Here is a 17,787-nt window from a genome sequence, read left to right as displayed (position 1 = left end):
ATATTTGGAAGAATGTTTGTACGCAAACAGTTCTGGGGCACTATTGACTTCCATAGTAAGGAAGTAAACTACAATGGTAGTCAAAGGTGCCCCAGAACTGTTTAGTTTCCCACATTCTTCTAAATATCGTCTTTTGTGTTCAACAGAACAAATACATTTTAGACAGCGTTGAAACAACTTGAAGACAAAATGTTCATATTTGGCTGAACTGTCCCTTTAAGTATGCAACTTTGAAGTGTATATTCTCCACCAGTTTCTTTCATTTTGCTGACCTACTTACAGTAGCCTTTCTTTGTTTCATCCCAATATAGACCAAATCTCTTCAGCGATCAAGAGGTCCTGTGCTTGGGGTCATTTGGCTTCTGCCGGAGTCTAGCGGTGCATGCACAGTCAGGCAAAAACACATTTCATGGGGTGAAGAAGCGTACGCTTGCTGTGAGCATGTAGAAGGAGATGAATCGTGATTTTCTATGAAGGAAAAACCCACTTCGTAAATATCTGTCAGATCTGACACTCAGCAATCCGGACATGTCACATTAGGAACACAGTCTTGAGGGAGTTTTACAGCCTGCTGTGATCAGTCGTCATCATCGCAAAGTAACAAGTTTAGCAACATCCACACATTACAAGTGTAACACACACCTATTTGTGCAATCTGATGAGGTGTTTTAAAACAAGCTCACAGGAAACATTTTACGAGGTGGCTTATTCATATCAACTTGTAAAATCTGTTTGTATGTTTTAGTTGTTTTAGCAGTGACATTAGGTTTAGGTATTTTTTGAAATTTTGTTTTAATTTTGTAAACGTTTTTGTTGGGAGTTTGGAAGTTTGCCTCTTCTTTGCTTTCCTTGTTGTCATTCCCTAATGAAAGAGATCATGGTCAGTATAATACTCGCTAAACACCCTGGGTAAAGCCTTTTTTTATTAGGGTTATTTAGAAAAACATGACACTCAGACTAAACAGCGACAGATGCTGAACTTCATCTTTCCACCCTGTTACAACCAAAAGAGATCAAGAATAGGTAAGAGGTGAGATGGAGGCGATTAATTGGAGAATGAACTCCTGTTTATAGAACGGGTGTCAGAACGATGAATTTCACAGTCTTGAGTTTCAACTTAGGTTGCATATTTTGGAAACCTGCTGAAAAACGCTAAGAACGCAATGGCTTTGCCAAACTGTGACTATGAACGGAACTGGAAAATATACCCCTAAAAATATAAAAGAAAGTACATCTAGCCTGCCTCTCAATGCGCAGCTAAAAAAAGAAACATGGTTAGGAAAATAGCTGAGGGCAATCTCCATTCAAAATCCGACCGCAAAATCAACATAGACACATGAATGAGCCAGACGTCTTACCTGCCATGTACTTTGATGTCAGAGATGGCATAGAAGTATCTCGAAAGGTTGTTCTCGTTCACCATGGTGGCGCCAGTGGCAGGTCTGAGGAGACGTATGCGCAGGTCAGTGATGGTGAAAAAGTCTCTCAGGTTTTTGGTGGTGTCCAGTTGTCCATACAGCGAGGCCATATTATGCAGCTTGGGCCCGGCGAACAGCGCGAAACGGTCTTTGATTTCAAAGCGTACTGTCTTGTCATTCTTCCACACGTAGCCTCTGGAATATTCCTCGGTGCAGATAATGTCTAGCAGTGTGTGTTGGGTAATGTCTCTGACTGTCTTAGGCTCCATAGTGAAAGCGTCAAGGCAGTCGGTAGCATAGAACTGGTAGGGCTGCCAGGTACGTCCATAGTCCAGAGACTTCTCCAGAACCATCTGCTCCGGCCGACCTGACTCGAACGTAATAACAATGTCATCTGTCAGCTCGATGGTCTTGTTCCAGGAAAGTGTTATGTTGACCTCCAGAGGTTTGGGGTACTTTCTCCAGGAGGAGGACTGCCAGAAAGTGGTGGGGTTGCGACCCTCGAAGTCAAACATGAGCTCTGGGGGATGAGCCAGCTCTTCAGTGGCCGCATCACATTCGTTGTTGCACATGTAGGGGTTTTCCTAAAAAGACATAAAGAAGAAGAAAAATGAAAGAACTTCAACAAAAGTGGATATAATTCAAGAGGTCCCTTGATCTATTTCCAGCTGTTGGCTGAATGCAAAAAAGAACTGACCATTAAATGTCTAAAGACTCAGATCTTTATAGGGCCATAAAAATAAAGTTCCCTCACACCAACAACCGGTAAAACCATTCTTATCAGCACTTACTTTATAAGAGGATGATTCCCCTTTTAAGTTCTCCCTATCCGTAGAACTTAGAGACAAAAATCGACAGTGATACAACGCTAAAACGCTCATTAAAAAAAAGATAAATACTAAGGTCAGACTGACAAATAATGAATAATGCACTCCACTCATTCGTTTGCATGAAGGGTAGCTTGATCTGCACCTTGAAGTAAGGACACTTTTCACAGCCATCATCGGCGGGTGAAAAACACACAGATCTGCAATTCAAAGTGAAAGGAAGCTGCACAGAAAGAGGTGTTGAGTTCTTTCTTCACTAACTGCATGTGAAGATCCTTGGTGCTAATCGAGCAGTGTCAACCACCCATCCCCACCCTGTAGCATTCCCTCAAACATTCACACTAATCACTGCACCAGTATGTTCCGCCGAGCTCGTACGGCTGCGATGCTGTCGGCAGTGTCGTCCACCAGGAAAGACCTCTCAAGAGAAACAAGCTTCCAATTTACCTGAACAAGAAACACAGCAGCTGATTAAGTGGAAGAAGTCTGTCTCTCTGTGGGAATCTACGTGGCTGGATGCATGGGGAAGAGTGCAGTGATGAAATAGAGGCGGAGAAGGGGACTGCGGAGTAGAAAACAAATAACAGAGAAAGCAGGAAAATGTGTTTTTCTGTTATAAACCATTTCCTCTGTCCTTGTCCTCCAATGCAAAGTGACAATGGAGTTCTGACATTTGAACTCTTAATTTGTATGCTTTCCTACTAGTCCTACCGACTGATGAAAAGTCCACACGCCTTTCACTGAACCGCCCAGTCAAGTGGGCAGATATATTAATTCATGCTGTTCTGTCTCAGCGGGATGACGGGTTGTGTGATGCAGGCATATTGAGAAGTGTAGGGGAGAGTGGTAAGGCAGGTCACTTTCGTCATTGCAAAAAATATTTGACAAACGTATGAAAACATAGGCTCTCTGGATGCATGAAAATGTCATACATTGTATTGTAGAAGGAAACTGTATATGATTTCAACTAGGTATGCACCAAGTACTCATTGCTCGTACTTATAAAAATCCTCCGATACCTCGTTACATAAACTTTCAAAGCAAATTTCGCAAAAAATTTCGGTCAGTTGTGACAAGCACATTTAACTATTCAGTTTTTCATAATGTGTCTAAGGTGGAGTTGTTTGTAATTATGAAGCTATTCTATTTTTATTATGTCCATTAAAAAGTAAAAAGGTACAGATACAAATTATCGGTACTTGTACACTGTCTTTAAAAACTGGTAATGGTGCATCACTAATTTCAGGAATGAATGGAAATGAAATCGAAATTTAATTGTAAATGTGAAATGTGTCCAAAGATTCAGTACATTATACTGAATAATGTACCTATTGCATCTTGTTATCCAATACATACTATCTTCATTGGCTCATTACAATTTGGTCATGGTTATTTTATTCAAAGGGACAGAAATGGTGTAGGTGTTTTGCAGGGACAGATTATTACGTTGATGGGCCTGGGCATGGATGTTTCAAAGGCCCTCTAGCACCACAGATTTAGCAGTGAAAGGATCACAGAACAGTGTTGCGGCGATGCCCAAATGCACAGGACTTAGGAGCGGTTCACACAGAACTCACCTTTGCATCTAAAAACGCATGCCAACTTGCTACTGTAAACAAAAGTTTATAACACTTGCCCCGCCTTCGGGGTCTTCTGATTGGTCCACTGCTGTGAAACTGATATCGATGAGCTGAAGTGATTTCAACTTAACACAGCGTCAAATGGCACGAGACGCAGGCATAACAGTTAAACACGTCCGTCTAGAGTGTTTTACATAGAAAAACTATATAAAAGTAGTTCAGCAGAATATAAAAACTTCCAGAAAAAACAAGTTGGTTTGTTTATAATTCGCAGTACTCCACACCTAAAAATCTTCTGAACTCTCCAACTCAATTCACATTTCTGCGTTAAGACGAGCATTTAACAGTCCATGCATTATAAACTAAGCGAAATCAATCACCGAAGCATTTCAAGTTAATAAAACTTATTTAAAAAGTTGAGAGGTATCTTTCGTGATTTCCTCAGAGAAAACTCTTCCACGACGTCAGTAGCGGTTTTAGGCACGGGCGAACCGGGCAGTTGCCCGGGCCGGCATCTTTTCATGTCACATGGGGGGCGGCACCGGCACGAGCAGTAAAAAAAAAACTCGGGGCCGCCGCGAAGCGGTTTTCTATTATCATTCATTCATTCATTAATTCATTGTGTGGGGAATCGGCAAATTGGTGCCCCTGCATGCTGAGAAGGTGCCGTGTGAAGGGGAAAGGGGAGGGGCGCGCAGGGGATAGTTCACCTCTAGGTGTTCAAACCGAACACGAATGAAGCGTTAAGCACGAGTGATTTACATGTTAAGTCAATGCAAAGACGCGATGACCTACTTGCGGTGCAATTCGCGCAAATGAGGCGATTGAGAGTTCGCGTGATTCGCGCGAGTTGAAAAATCTGAACTTTGGAGAAAATTCGCGCTGCCCATCAGGAGCTTTCTCTAGTTGTGCCATGATTATTTACATTTAGTCATTTAGCAGACGCTTTTATCCAAAGCGACTTAAAGAGTTCGAGGAGTAATAAGCGATATATCATACAAAGAGCAATAGTAGGCTACAATAGGTGCTAACAAAGTTAGTTTCAACAAAAGCGACCACTACCTGTTGAGAAGTGCACGTTTTTTTTGTCAGGTATTCGCCGAAGATTTGCGTTATTTGGAAGAAACTATTATGATTTAGCGAGCGGCAGAAGCCCCTCCCATGACGCAAATTCAATTAGTGGGCTAAAGTCAGTCACACACCACCTCGACATTCTTCCAAATAACGCACATTTTATCCATAATGCAATGAATACAGGCCTATAGTTCCTGCACATTTTGGTTTTTCTGAATTGTGTGAAATGACTAATAAAAAATAAGTAATATTAACGATTATGGCCGTGACTCGTTTCCTGAGTGACAGTGTTGGGGGGGGAAATCTGTTGATTGTCGAGTACCAAATAAACAGAGATGGACAGGTAAAGGTCAAAGCCATCAGGTGCACAAAAAGAACCGGATTTGTGCAATTGAGAAATAAAATTTTCTCTTTCACTTATGTTGTTATAAAAAATATGACGGTTTGTCATCATTTTGTGTGTTTGTTTTATTTTTATTTATACATTTTTCGAGGGCTCAAAGGTGGTCTCGCCCGGGGTGCAATTCAATGTAGAACCGCCACTGCACGACGTAATCCAAATCTCACAAGTTGTCTCACAAGACGTGTTCAAACGCCATTAAAAACAGCGAACAGAGATGTCTTTGACACCTTTCTGTGGTTTAAAACTCGTTTTGTTATTTTGCCTCACTGTCTCCTATACACATGACTTCTGTACGCTTATATTACACAGTGTTTTTTTACTCGCCTCTAGATGTCCCTCTCAACAGCGCGGCAATGCTTTAGGATTATTTATTTGCCATACGGTTAATAGCCTTCTTCACAACTGCAAAATAATACCTTTATTCCACAGTGTTCAGCGCTATTTTATTAAGAAAATTAAATTAATAAAAAATGTACACATATTAAATTAGCTAGGCCCCCTGCTTGGGTCCGTTAATCCGTAAAATGATTGCTTTATAGATTGCATTAAACCATTAATTTTGAGCTTTTTGTTTCTAGTCACCGAAAACCCATTTATCAAAGCACCTTTAAACACAACCATCGAAAATCAATCACAAAAGTTTCCAGCAATTTTATTCTAGTTTAATGGTTTGACTCCTATTACTAAAACCGATACACATGGACAAGATCGGTAATTACTAAAGATGTTTCTATTAAATCTAATCTGACCAGGATGCTCGGGGCACTTGGACCGGGTCTGTGGATTTGAATTTCTGTGGCCAATTCTGGTGCTGATGACCAGGTTGGTTTAATCCCATTCACAAAGCTTGACGAAGGCTGATGAAGAAAGAAAGATAAAGATAGAAAGGAAAACTGAAGAATGTACTTCACAGCCTGGTTTTAATCTCAGCTGCCTGTCTCCATTAAATGTGTTCACACACCCAGTCCTCATGAATCGCCTCTCTCCTGTTTTCTAAACATTGTCTCATCAACCATCTGTCCTACAAATGGCATTTGACTGCTCAGTGCCCTCCTGAGCGTTTTTCTCATGGATGATCACACATGGCTTTGAAACATGCGCCTATATTATAAATGTGACCACAAACACAAATAAAAGCTGCGCCATAATCCTGTCGCTTATACTATTATATTACTCATATTTTCCAGCCGGTAATCACAGACATTTTAGGATCTGCCCTGTCTAGTCAAAAGATGACACAATGCCACAGGTCCGTTTTTCAAACTATATGGCGCAAAAGGGTCAGAGTTACAGAGTAACCCAGTGTTGAACGTAATAAAAACACAACACATTCACTATGAAGAGAAATACATTAGGAATTTTAGGACCGCTCCGGACCAAGCGTCACCACAAAAATTATTACTCAGCTGGGAATTTCTATTCGAGGGCAGAAGTGAGTGAGATACGACTGCCCTGGTGGCAGGCAAGGCTTCAGATTACCAGATCACCAACGTGACAGAGTATAAATTTACTGCCAGCAGCCGACAGCAGACTGAGATATATAGGACCAACCAATCAGACAAATCCTTTTGTGTGACAGATGTTTGACACACAGATTGCTTGCTCTCTGTCCAGCGTTTTCTCTGCTCTGTGTTTCTCTGTTAATGTTTTAACTTGTAAAAGTACTCATGAACGCCCCTCTCACACACACAAATACATCACAACTCAGCAGGTTTATTGTGCATTCCATACCTCTCCTTCAATGCCTTTCACGTATTTGATTGTGGTGCTTTTAGCATTTCAGAGATGACAAATAGATCAATATCTATTCATTGGAATTGAAATTACTATGCAGCGGCCAAACTGAGATCAGTGTTCACGTCATGAAATCTTTGTAATTGTCTCGCCTAAAGGAGAACAGTGTGAAGAGCGATTTCTCCACTATCGCTTCAAATGTTAATGTGTAATCTGTCAGAGGCCGTTTGCCAGTCCGTACGACACCGTCCAGCTGCTAACATGGAATGATTTGAATCAAACATGTGCGTATGACATGACATTAGCCACTGAATTACAAAGGAGCAAATTTGATTTCGCAAGTGAGGCTTGCATGTGTTACAAACAAACATGAGGGGCATGTAATTTTCCTCTCTCTCTCTCTTGTTCTCTCTTTCTCCAGACTGCGGTTAAATCCATCACTTGTGCATAAATGAGACCTTGGTGGAGGGATAGATTTCTCCAAGGCCCTCGGCTTGATTGAAGCTCCGACTCGTTTTCAATCTGCCTCCGCGCACTCGCAAAGCACCTTCGGTCTTGCAGAACAGCCACAAACACACTTAGGCATCGCTGACCTGCCGCTGAATAGAGAATGTGCAGATTACCATGAGTGATACACCTGAGGATAAACCCAGGTAAAAATTACAGTTAAATTTTGAAATCAGAGGTCAATGAGACGTGGTGGGAGACGAAAAGGGAAACAAGCTTAAGATTCCTTTATCTTCAGTAGCACTGGTTGGATGCACACTACAGGACACAAAACACCTGTTACTTTAGGGATCGCACTAAATTAGGGGAAAAGGAATGTAAAGCATCACTATTGTGATTGCACATCCATTGAACATGTACAGAAATACGCCAAATGAGTCCTGAAATCAAGTAGCTTTTTGAGGGGAGGTGTTTATTGTTTACCTTGGTAAATTACGCAATAGAAAAAGCCATAGTCGTTAATTATGAAACGAGTGACTTTAGCCTGGATTTCACAGGCAGTGTCGCAAATTCGGTTTTCCTGCGAAATTCAAAAAATCTCTTTAACTTTTGTGCAGTAGGGAGCAGTGAGGAGTACAGACTCAAAATGATTAAATTGTAAATTTAAGCTTTTATATTCATAACAAGCACCGTTTTAAACTTCTGCAGACTATCCCACTGTGTTATAAAAAAGCCCCAACATCATATTATTTTGAACGCCCTGCATGACTTTCCAATGGACACATGGTGAGAAGAGAAAAAACTCATTCAAAGACGCCACTGAAGAGGCTGTATTCACAGATGCAGATCGCACCCACTGACTTTCAATATGTCAAGGTGATTCCTTGAGGAATAACATGAATAGTCTGTTTGCATCTTTACAAACTTACCTGCACTAGTTTTATGAAGCTATGAAGATAAAGTCTCACGTCAGCTGTTTATCAAAAGCTCAACATTACAACATAACTGCTGCCATTTAGAATGTAGGCGAACGTCTCTACGGCCAGCGGATGTGTCTGTTTGTTGTGCTCAGTCAGCATTATCAGGGCCAGAGTTCAGATTCACTTCGATTGCTTGAAAATGAGAACAGGACAAAGTTGCCCGAACACTAATGTTCTCAGTAGCAGTAAAGAAAACTTTGTTTAAGTGGTGGTAACTATTTTATCTTTTCAATTACATAAAGTGCATCCCATTCTTCGCCTTCATAACAGAGCAATAGCAACTACATGTAGGGAAGTCAGATCATAACTGATGTCATTAGAGTGTCATAGTCTGATGACCTCTTCCTCTTATTTCTTCTTTTGATCTGCCTGAGTTGGACCACACAGACTTCACACACACAGAACCTATATCACAAAAATCCATCACACAAAACCCTTTTAAATCCAGCATATCATGGAAAACAGGATTTTCTCTGCTCTTTTGAAATACATGTTTGACACGCTGTAGACATACTTGTACATTCAAAATGCAAAGTTCCGTCTCCAGTCCATCCAGACATTGAAACGAAGCTAGAAATAGATATCTGTTCTACAACCACACAAGCCGAATGACCAGTCGCAGTTAAATACCAATACAGGACTAATTCTATCATTTCTAAACACTAAAACAAGTGTTTAATTAATAAAAAAATGCTTTGCTGTTTCTGCAGATAAAACTAAATTACTAAACCTGTGACTAATATGCTGAATATATAATAGGTTCTGGAAGACTGAATTTAATGGCATTCATAGAATTACTAACACACTCCCACCCGCTAGGATTATCACCATCATCAGTCTATTAAAGCATCATTCACACAATCCAAGACCAGGGCCACTGTGCAGGTTTCTACGGCAGCAGAAGTTATAGAGGCAGTCCACGCTGTCTTAGCCCTGGTAATCCCGGCTTTGTTTTGAACAGACTGACAGATCATATTTTCTCTTTCTTTAGTCTTCCTCCCTCTGCGTTTTCAACCTTCAGTCCTTTTTTGTGCTTCACTGCTACAGTTGACTGAACAAGCATCTCATCGCTGACCACAACATCCTCTGGTAGAACCTGAACAGAAAACCCATCTTTCGACATCTTTGTCTTATAGTTTTGCTGTGCTTCTAAAGCCTATTATTCATATGATCACTTTAAAAAAGTAATTCGTTATAGTTACTTATCAGAAATAGTTCATAAATTGTTTGTGTTATCCGAAGCTGCCTCATTCCATCCATTTAAAAAGTCTCTGTGCTTTACATTGCCGATACAGGTTGTAGCGTCATGTTTTACTGCGCAACATGGATGTATACGTTTCAGAGTGAATAGGCAGCATTTGGAAAACACATGAAAACGCAGGTGTGGACGAAAACTCTGTTTTCAAAGGGAAACAGCTACTTATTTTGTGGCGGCATGTGACAATGCGAGGTGCTTAATTAGATTAGAATTACCTGCCACCGACGTGGAGCCTCTTTTTTCCTGGGAATACGTTGCACATTACATACATACACATTCCTTGTATTTCACCATAACAAGGGGAAAGTAGTGCTGATATTTCCAATTTGATATTGTTGCTCATGCTATCTCTCTCTGACTCCTAAACGTTAGTGTAGCCTTCCCTGTGCGACTGTGTGTGTGTGTGAAGACCAGCCCTAGTCTGCTTCTGGTTGGCAAAAGATGAAAATGACTTTACCTAACCCAATCCTCAACAGTTATGCGGTTATCCCCCCAAATACTTTTGACGGCCCTTTGGATGAGAGAGAGCAGATGAAAACTGCTTCAGTGAGCGCAATTACAGTAATGCTGCATTTTATTGTCAGTAACGGTAACGGTGTTGTAACGGGGGAAACAGTAATTCGTTCGATAACTCTTTACTGAAAAAACAAACGGCGTTCGTAAAGCCATCTATAATGCCTTTATTCCCATCACTGCATATGATAATAGTTACGCATTACAGAAAATATTTGTTTGAAGACAAGAGTTGGTTATAGAGATTGGCAGATGCAATTCATAATGTCTTATACATTATTACGTTATCTGAGATATAGGCAGATTCTGTCCCTGCCAGATATAATTTGCGCTTTCAAAGCAATTTCGGAGCCATGTTGATGGTGAATCTCTGTAAATAGTAGCCTGAGGGTTTAATTTGCAGTCATTTTGAAACAATGATCTGGGATTTGTATCTTTTTGACAGGGAAGTTGTTCCCTGGTGTGAGAACTTCCTTTGAAATCGTAGGTCTGTAACAGCCGCCGATGCGTGATGTAGTTTAAATGTTCAATGTCATTTCTTTTCCACATAATTAGGATTCACTGTGCTGACAGGAAATCTTATATTAATTACTGTTGGCCGTGTTCTCCTGTTGTGTTCAATGTGGAGGGTTTGACTGCTAAAGGCAAATGTCCTTATTTAACGCCCTCTCCGATCTCATAAGTAACACGTTTTTAGTGGCAGTATTTTGATCCATTTTCGGAGAACTGAGAAATGATTCAACTAAATATGACGTTGAATGTCGTTGGGTGTGTGGAAGCCTGCTTCAGTGGTCTTTATATTCTGGTACTGCCGCCCCTGCAGATCAATGAAGCCTGTTTGGCCGAACCGTCTGGGATTCTCTTATTCTTTTTCAATGCTGAAGGTGAGATATGATTGACAGATTACTCTGGGGAGTAAAGCACGGCCCTCTTTGCTCTGCAAGACTTATTCATGTCTGCACACAACACACACGCAAGGTGAGAGACCCACCGAGAGAAAGAGACAAACTGAGAAAAAGCACCGCTTTGCTACGTTCAAAGTGAAATTGTGCATTTCAGGCCTGGTGTTTTTTTTTTCTTGTCTCGCTGTGTAAGTAATCACATCAGCAGGTCTTTCGGGCCAGATTGAGTCCTCTGGCTCCTGACAAACTGCTATTAAAATCTTTAAAAGGACCGGCCTGGCTGATTAACTCCACTCAACAGAAATAAAAGATGGATTAAACTCCTTTAAAGTGACTAATGAAGCCCTGAGCCTAATCTAATGGGACAACCAAGAAAATAGCGTGAAAGCCCGAAAACTCATTCTGCACTTGTCAGGGTTAAGTGTGGAGTAAATGAGAGGTTGTATGTGTTCATGAGTCACAGAGTCATGGGATATATATATATATATATACATATATATATACACCAGTATTTTTTCGAGAAAATATTAATATATTATTTCTCTGGAAACTGCAAAGTTCAATAAAAAAACGTACACATTTAGCCCACTTTAGTTTATTTCCTTCTCATTTGTTAACCTGTACCAAACCGAACAATCCACCCCATCCTCTTCCTCCTGTCTTAACCCTCCTTTCCTTTCTCTGATGTTTATTGTCAAACTTTTTTCATTATTGATGTTTATTGTCAAACTATTCCTATCTCTGTTTCTGCTATTCCATCTGTTTCTCCAGCAGGCCCCTTAGCTCCGACTCTCGGCTCTGTCTGACACGTCTCTCCTTGAGATCGATGCAGCTGACAGCACCGTCTGAAGTTCTACGCGGGGCTTGTGATTTTTAGATGCGAAACGGCACAAAAAACCCTCCCTATCCACAATAAGAAATGTTCTCTTTTTTCCCCTTCCTCTCTCAGTCTTTATGACACTCTCCAAGAGAGAGAGAGAGAGAGAGAAAACAATGTCTCTTTGGTTGGTACATTAATTATTTTATTAGCTAGGACTCACAGCTGGAGGCCGGATATGGAAAAGATGCACATGTGTCCTGTATAATGCAGGTCTGCCAATGAGGCCGGGAGACCAGTTGACAAACACATGATCACACGCAGAGGATATGATCGCTGCTTCCCACACTCGGCACGCCACAGCAGCACCTGTCTGTGCTATCAGCCACTGTATATTTCATGCCTCAAAGCTGCCCCAGATTCTTTTGCAGACTTTTGGCAACTTAAATACTGGGAAAATAAACTGAAGAATATGTTTCATTTTGTGTGTGTTCATTTTGTGAGTTGATGCAGAGCTGCAAAGAATGCTGATATGTAATGTCCAAGTGCTGTAAAGGTAGTGAACGGAAATGTTTAGATTATATTCCCAAGACAGTGATACCGGTGTCCCCAACAGGATCCCCATCAAAAAATGAACACAGTCAATATTTGGAACATGATGTTTCCGTTCTTTTTTGGAACACAAATGAAAATATTTGGAACTGACAGCCTCGCTTTATTCACACAAAAATGAACAGTGTCAACATCTATCACGTTTTATTTTACAATTTGAAAAGAAAACAACATAAATGAGGCAAAAAAATGCATTTTCTCATATAATACTTGGTCAGTATAACTATGCTATTCCATGTAACTCCAAACAAGCATAAACCAACCTGGATATTAATGCTTAGCAGATTTTATTCAAAAAGGCAATTTATTTGGAACTAAAAAGCCCTTGCCAAGTGATCGTCCCAATTTCAGTTAAAATGATTTACCTAAATAAAACAAAAACCAAATATAGGCATACAGTATATTCGTCTTGGTGACCCCTGAGGGTGACACTTCCTTCAGGTAACTCAGATCTTATGTCTGACACCTGCGCTGCCAGCAATCGAGTCAAGCAATAGAACAATCTAAAAAATAGCTCCTGGCAAGCCTTGACATTACAACTCCGTGAGGTAAAGGGTCAGAGGCAGCAGAATCCTGCATGACTCAGGGTAAGGTCCAATGTCTTTGATACATAACACGCAAAGTCCTCTGAGTGGAAAAGTCATCAAGAACTTCTAGAGAGTGTTCTTAACAACATCTCACTCTAAACCCACAGATTATTACAAATGTTGTCTAAAGTGAAAAAGATTGTTAACATAATCTTAATACTAGCAAGAGTCTCAAGACAAATAAGGTTTTCAAAGTTTGTCCAAAGTGTTTTCTGATGTTATTTTATTTGTATTAAATATTGCCTTACAGTTCCCAGAAATAACATGTTAGCGGAAGTCTATCTTCAATAAAAAATTCACACTTCTCTCCAGCGGAGCATGTCTGAGGCTCTCACCAGCGGCAGAGGGAGGTTGGCTGTTGGCAGAAAGGTCTGATTTCCTTGCCAATCCCCCTCGTTCCCTCCGCCCTCTGATGGGAATATGGAGCCCACTACAAGTAATTAAATCGGACGCCATTCAGCTGCATAACTGCCTACATTACAAGAATGACAGTGAAAAGGCAACATCAAAAGAATCACATTGTCGATCTGTAATTGGTTTGGATTTAATCTAGGTTTCATGGAAAGTATTACTGACTTGTCTGTGACGCACATCTTCAGGCATTATCTATAACAATCACCAATTCTACAATGTCGCATAATATATCTTGTGCTGAGAAATTAGGCTAAAACATGACAAATATCAACAGAACAGATGAACTCTGATGAACTCACTGGCTTTATCGTGTAGTCTGGACATGCATGAGTGTTTTCTTTACTCAAATTGTGTTTAGCCGAGACAGGCTGTGAAAGCGATCCTTCATTCAATGCTGGCAGACAGAGGTAGGAAGTGAGAACGCTTGGGCTGAATGTAGACTGGGGTTGGTTTTAACTGTCCCTTGTCAGATAGCACTACAGAACACATTTATCACGAAGCAAAAACAGGTCTACTGGAAGAACGGATGCAGATGTTTTCCAACACGACATGGTCCTCTATCAAGGGATCTGTGTTTCTTTGTGTTACAATTAAAATATATTTTCTAAGTTTCTATTATTAAGATACAAAATGAATACAATTTATTACCCTCTAACCACAATAAAACAAACCCCTAAAAAATCTTCGGTAACGCTTTAGTTACAGCGTAACTAATTGTGACAATAATGTACCTCTACAGTGCATATCTGTAGGTAAAGGGAAAAATATGCCACGTTTGGGGAATAAGAAGTCATATATTTATACTCTATTTTAAAACTAGGGGTAACGATTTTAATATTACGTAGCAGGCATGACCTGCAGTATCCTATACAACTAAACTACATTTTGTAATCACAATGTATCCATAAACAAGCTGTGGATGTTAATTAAGTATGGGGTTTCTTATTTTATTATTATAGCAAATATGAAATAACGGGATATTAATATTATGTGTTCAGTTTTTGCGCAAGCAAACGGCTTGAATGAAACTCGCAGACTGTCTGTCAACAAATTTAACAGTTTGGACTGTTAAGGATTGTTGGTCACAAATAATTTATTTTATTGATGAGTTATTATGAGTTATTTGGATGAGTTTTAATGTGTAAAATGTGCGAAATCAATGTTGATCTTTTGAGACTTTACTCAAGTATTTCAAGAGCAGTTTGATTTGGATGCGTAAATAGCATGCAGTTACCTTGTAAATATTTTTTAGATTTTCCTTACTATTTTCTTACCCCTTTATTCTCCAAATGTTGCATATTGTTTCCCTTTATCTACAGATACTGTGGCGGTACATTATTGTCACAATTAGTAATTCTGTAAATCCTGTTTAATTATGCAGTACGTTGCAGGCCGTAATCTAAAGCGTTACCAAATCTTCTGCTGTTGAGTGACAATCATCTCATTAATGACAAAAGAAAAAATCTATTATACCGACCTGCATAATCTAGAGTTAATGAAAAAAGTCCCCTTGGGAAAATAAATCTCCTTATCAGACTATCAAACAAACACACTAAATTAAATGAAAGTCAAACGAATGCTTGTTTTTGCTTAAGTATTTATTCTTGCGCTGAACTAAATGCACCATACGAGTCTCCAGAGTGTCTGCTAGTAAATCTAAAATAAAATAAATCATCTAAATCATACAGCGATTATTGTAAAATAACTTTGTAGAGGGAATTCTGTTAATTGCGTTCATTTTTGTTGATCAACTGAAAGATGTGACAGCAAACACAAACGGATTACAAACAAGTCAATCACAAAATATCTCGGAGAACATAAAGAAGGTGAGCTCAAACTGTGTTGTTCACTGCTTTCCGTGTTACATCTTGTCTTACTGTTGTTTTCCAACAGCTCTGCAGTCACCGAACACACAGAGCACTTGTGTTTTTTTGATCATCTAAATGTATACAAAGAAATCAATAGTCCCGATGTGCAAATCTAATGAGATACAAAGAGATGAAAGCTCCAGAGGTTTCCCTGATAACGTTAAAAGAGCAAACAGACAGACAGGCAGCATCCTAACCCTCATGGAACCTCATACGTGACCGATTTGGAAAACTCAACAAAAGCAACTCACAAAGAGACTTGACACACAACTGGTTTTAATAGGGTGTGAAGCTGGCTTAACTAAACAATGTCCTCACATCAACGCATGCCTGAAAATGCAGCCACCGTATGCTAACGAAACGAAAGACGGTTACAAAGCAGCATTATTTGACAGCTCTTGTTCGCTCGCTTTCGTAAACTTCATCTTAACATTCAGACTGGATTCCATTTCGAGACATCTTAAGTTTTCATAATTGCATTCGCCAAGCCCACACTGTTGCTTCACTCTCTTTCTCTTGTCTCCCAGGGCTGATTACTTCCCAGGTTGGATGTCATTTATCCCCTTAGCTGTCGGGTGTGGGCCAAACTACTTTCAGCTCTGTGTCAGCTCTGAGGGACCAATGTTCTGAGGTTGTGACCGTGGTTAACTGGCTGTCCTTTTCTCCCACCCCGGAATAGCACACATTGACCCCATGAGTCAGGCCCTTTCCGACCCTGCCCACCCTCTGGGATCCACTGCCCTGGATGAGAATATTAAGACTTATTTTTCAGATTGCATCAGATTGTTGCTGTCAAGTATATCAAGACTGACCACATTAGCGTATGAACTATGTGCAACGTCCTGACATTGGATATTGTAATGGCACTGCTGATATAATGTTTTACCTGTTTACAATTCGCAGCACTGAATAATATTTCATCACAACAAAAGATTGTTTTATATGGAACTTTGTTTTTAAGTATTCAGATCACAACAAGCATCCACGGTGGGGTGGAGAGATTTGATGGACATTCTCAAATCCACTGGACCCAAAGCCATCTGTTCAAGACCCCAAAAACAAACATTTTGATGATTTGCGCAATCCCAAGACACGCACACACAAAAACAAACACATTCAGATTAATTGAAGACAAAAACTGAAAATAAATCAAGTAAAGGCATCTGAGTTTGTGACAGCTGTCAACGGCATTATTGAGTGAGTTTCTAATTGTGATGCAGCGGGCGATTCACGGCCGAAAGGGAGCGATTGAAGATGTTTTGGTGCTGCCAGTCAGAGACATATCTGCCTTCAAAAATGATCCAATGAATATTCAGTAGTCTTAGCTCACTAAGACAACAACATGCTTAGGGTTGCTTCATAATAAAAGCTTCAAACCCATTAGATGTAAGTTAATGAGCACTCTTGTTTTTTGCTGACCCTTTCCTTTGAATGCCATGTGACAGGAGAGATACGGAAAGCCTTTTGAATTACTGTATGTTTTGTGATATTGACAAATTCTGATGGGCGAACGAACTGTAATGATTGGAACTTATTTCATAATTAACATTACTTTATACTTAGCACTGACTAACTACATATCAAAACCTGATTCAAATATAAAACAAAATAAATTCTCAATTTACAAAAATATTGTAATCATTTTTAGAGAGGATAAAACTCAACATATTGTTAGTAGCTGTGATCTCAGGTGTACTCTGTATTAAATAGTACAGAAGAATGCCTGTGCTATCACTTCTGACACTTAAATTCAGTTGGATTATGCTGTACATAAGCCATTTCTTTACTAAAAAGAGTCCACGCGAAATAATCATGGCAGAAGTCACGGCTAGCATTCCAAATTGCCAGTTTCAAAATAGACAGGAGAACAACTTTGGACGGAGATAATGCCCTGAAAAAGCCTGTCGACTGGGGAGAAGAGAGGCTTATGCTGTGTTCTTATCTACGAGTAGAATAAACTTAGACGCCGTGACACATGGCACGCTGGCACACACCTCTGCTTTCATCCATTATCTGAAAGCAGAACAGAGTTCAAAAGCATTTCCAAAATTCACCGGCAGTTTAAAGGCCCGTTACAGATCTCCGGCACTCCCATAGTATGGCATTTTAAATAGGTTTGCTCTCAGCAGCCGAGAAAAACATGTTCTGACATGACACCCAAGGTACGGTGCTATTAATTGGAAGAAGGCCATAACAAAGTGTCTAGGCTGACATAACACAGAAATTCACTGAATAATCTAAGCTTGACGTACGGTGTTTGCCAATCGCAAGAATCAGCACAGCAATGTTTATAATAGAGATGATGATAGATTAAGTGTAAAAACTACACTGACAGCTTTAGGCCCGATTCACA

At 40.0% G+C, this 17,787-nt stretch overlaps 1 protein-coding gene across 1 annotated transcript in view; it reads right to left on the bottom strand.

Moving 5' to 3' along the window:
- Positions 1–17,787, bottom strand: part of ntng1a (netrin g1a) — a 73,481-nt gene that overhangs the window by 36,148 nt on the left and 19,546 nt on the right. The window contains exon 3 of the mRNA XM_079487674.1: positions 1,359–2,002. Within this exon, the coding sequence (XP_079343800.1) occupies positions 1,359–2,002 (644 nt within the window). The remainder of the gene's footprint in view (positions 1–1,358; positions 2,003–17,787) is intronic.

The sequence above is a fragment of the Barbatula barbatula genome, assembly GCF_947034865.1.
Source record: "Barbatula barbatula genome assembly, chromosome: 23".
NCBI classification, from domain to species: domain Eukaryota; kingdom Metazoa; phylum Chordata; class Actinopteri; order Cypriniformes; family Nemacheilidae; genus Barbatula; species Barbatula barbatula.
Note: the sequence above shows the minus strand (reverse complement) of the source record. Positions and strands in the feature narration are given on the sequence as shown.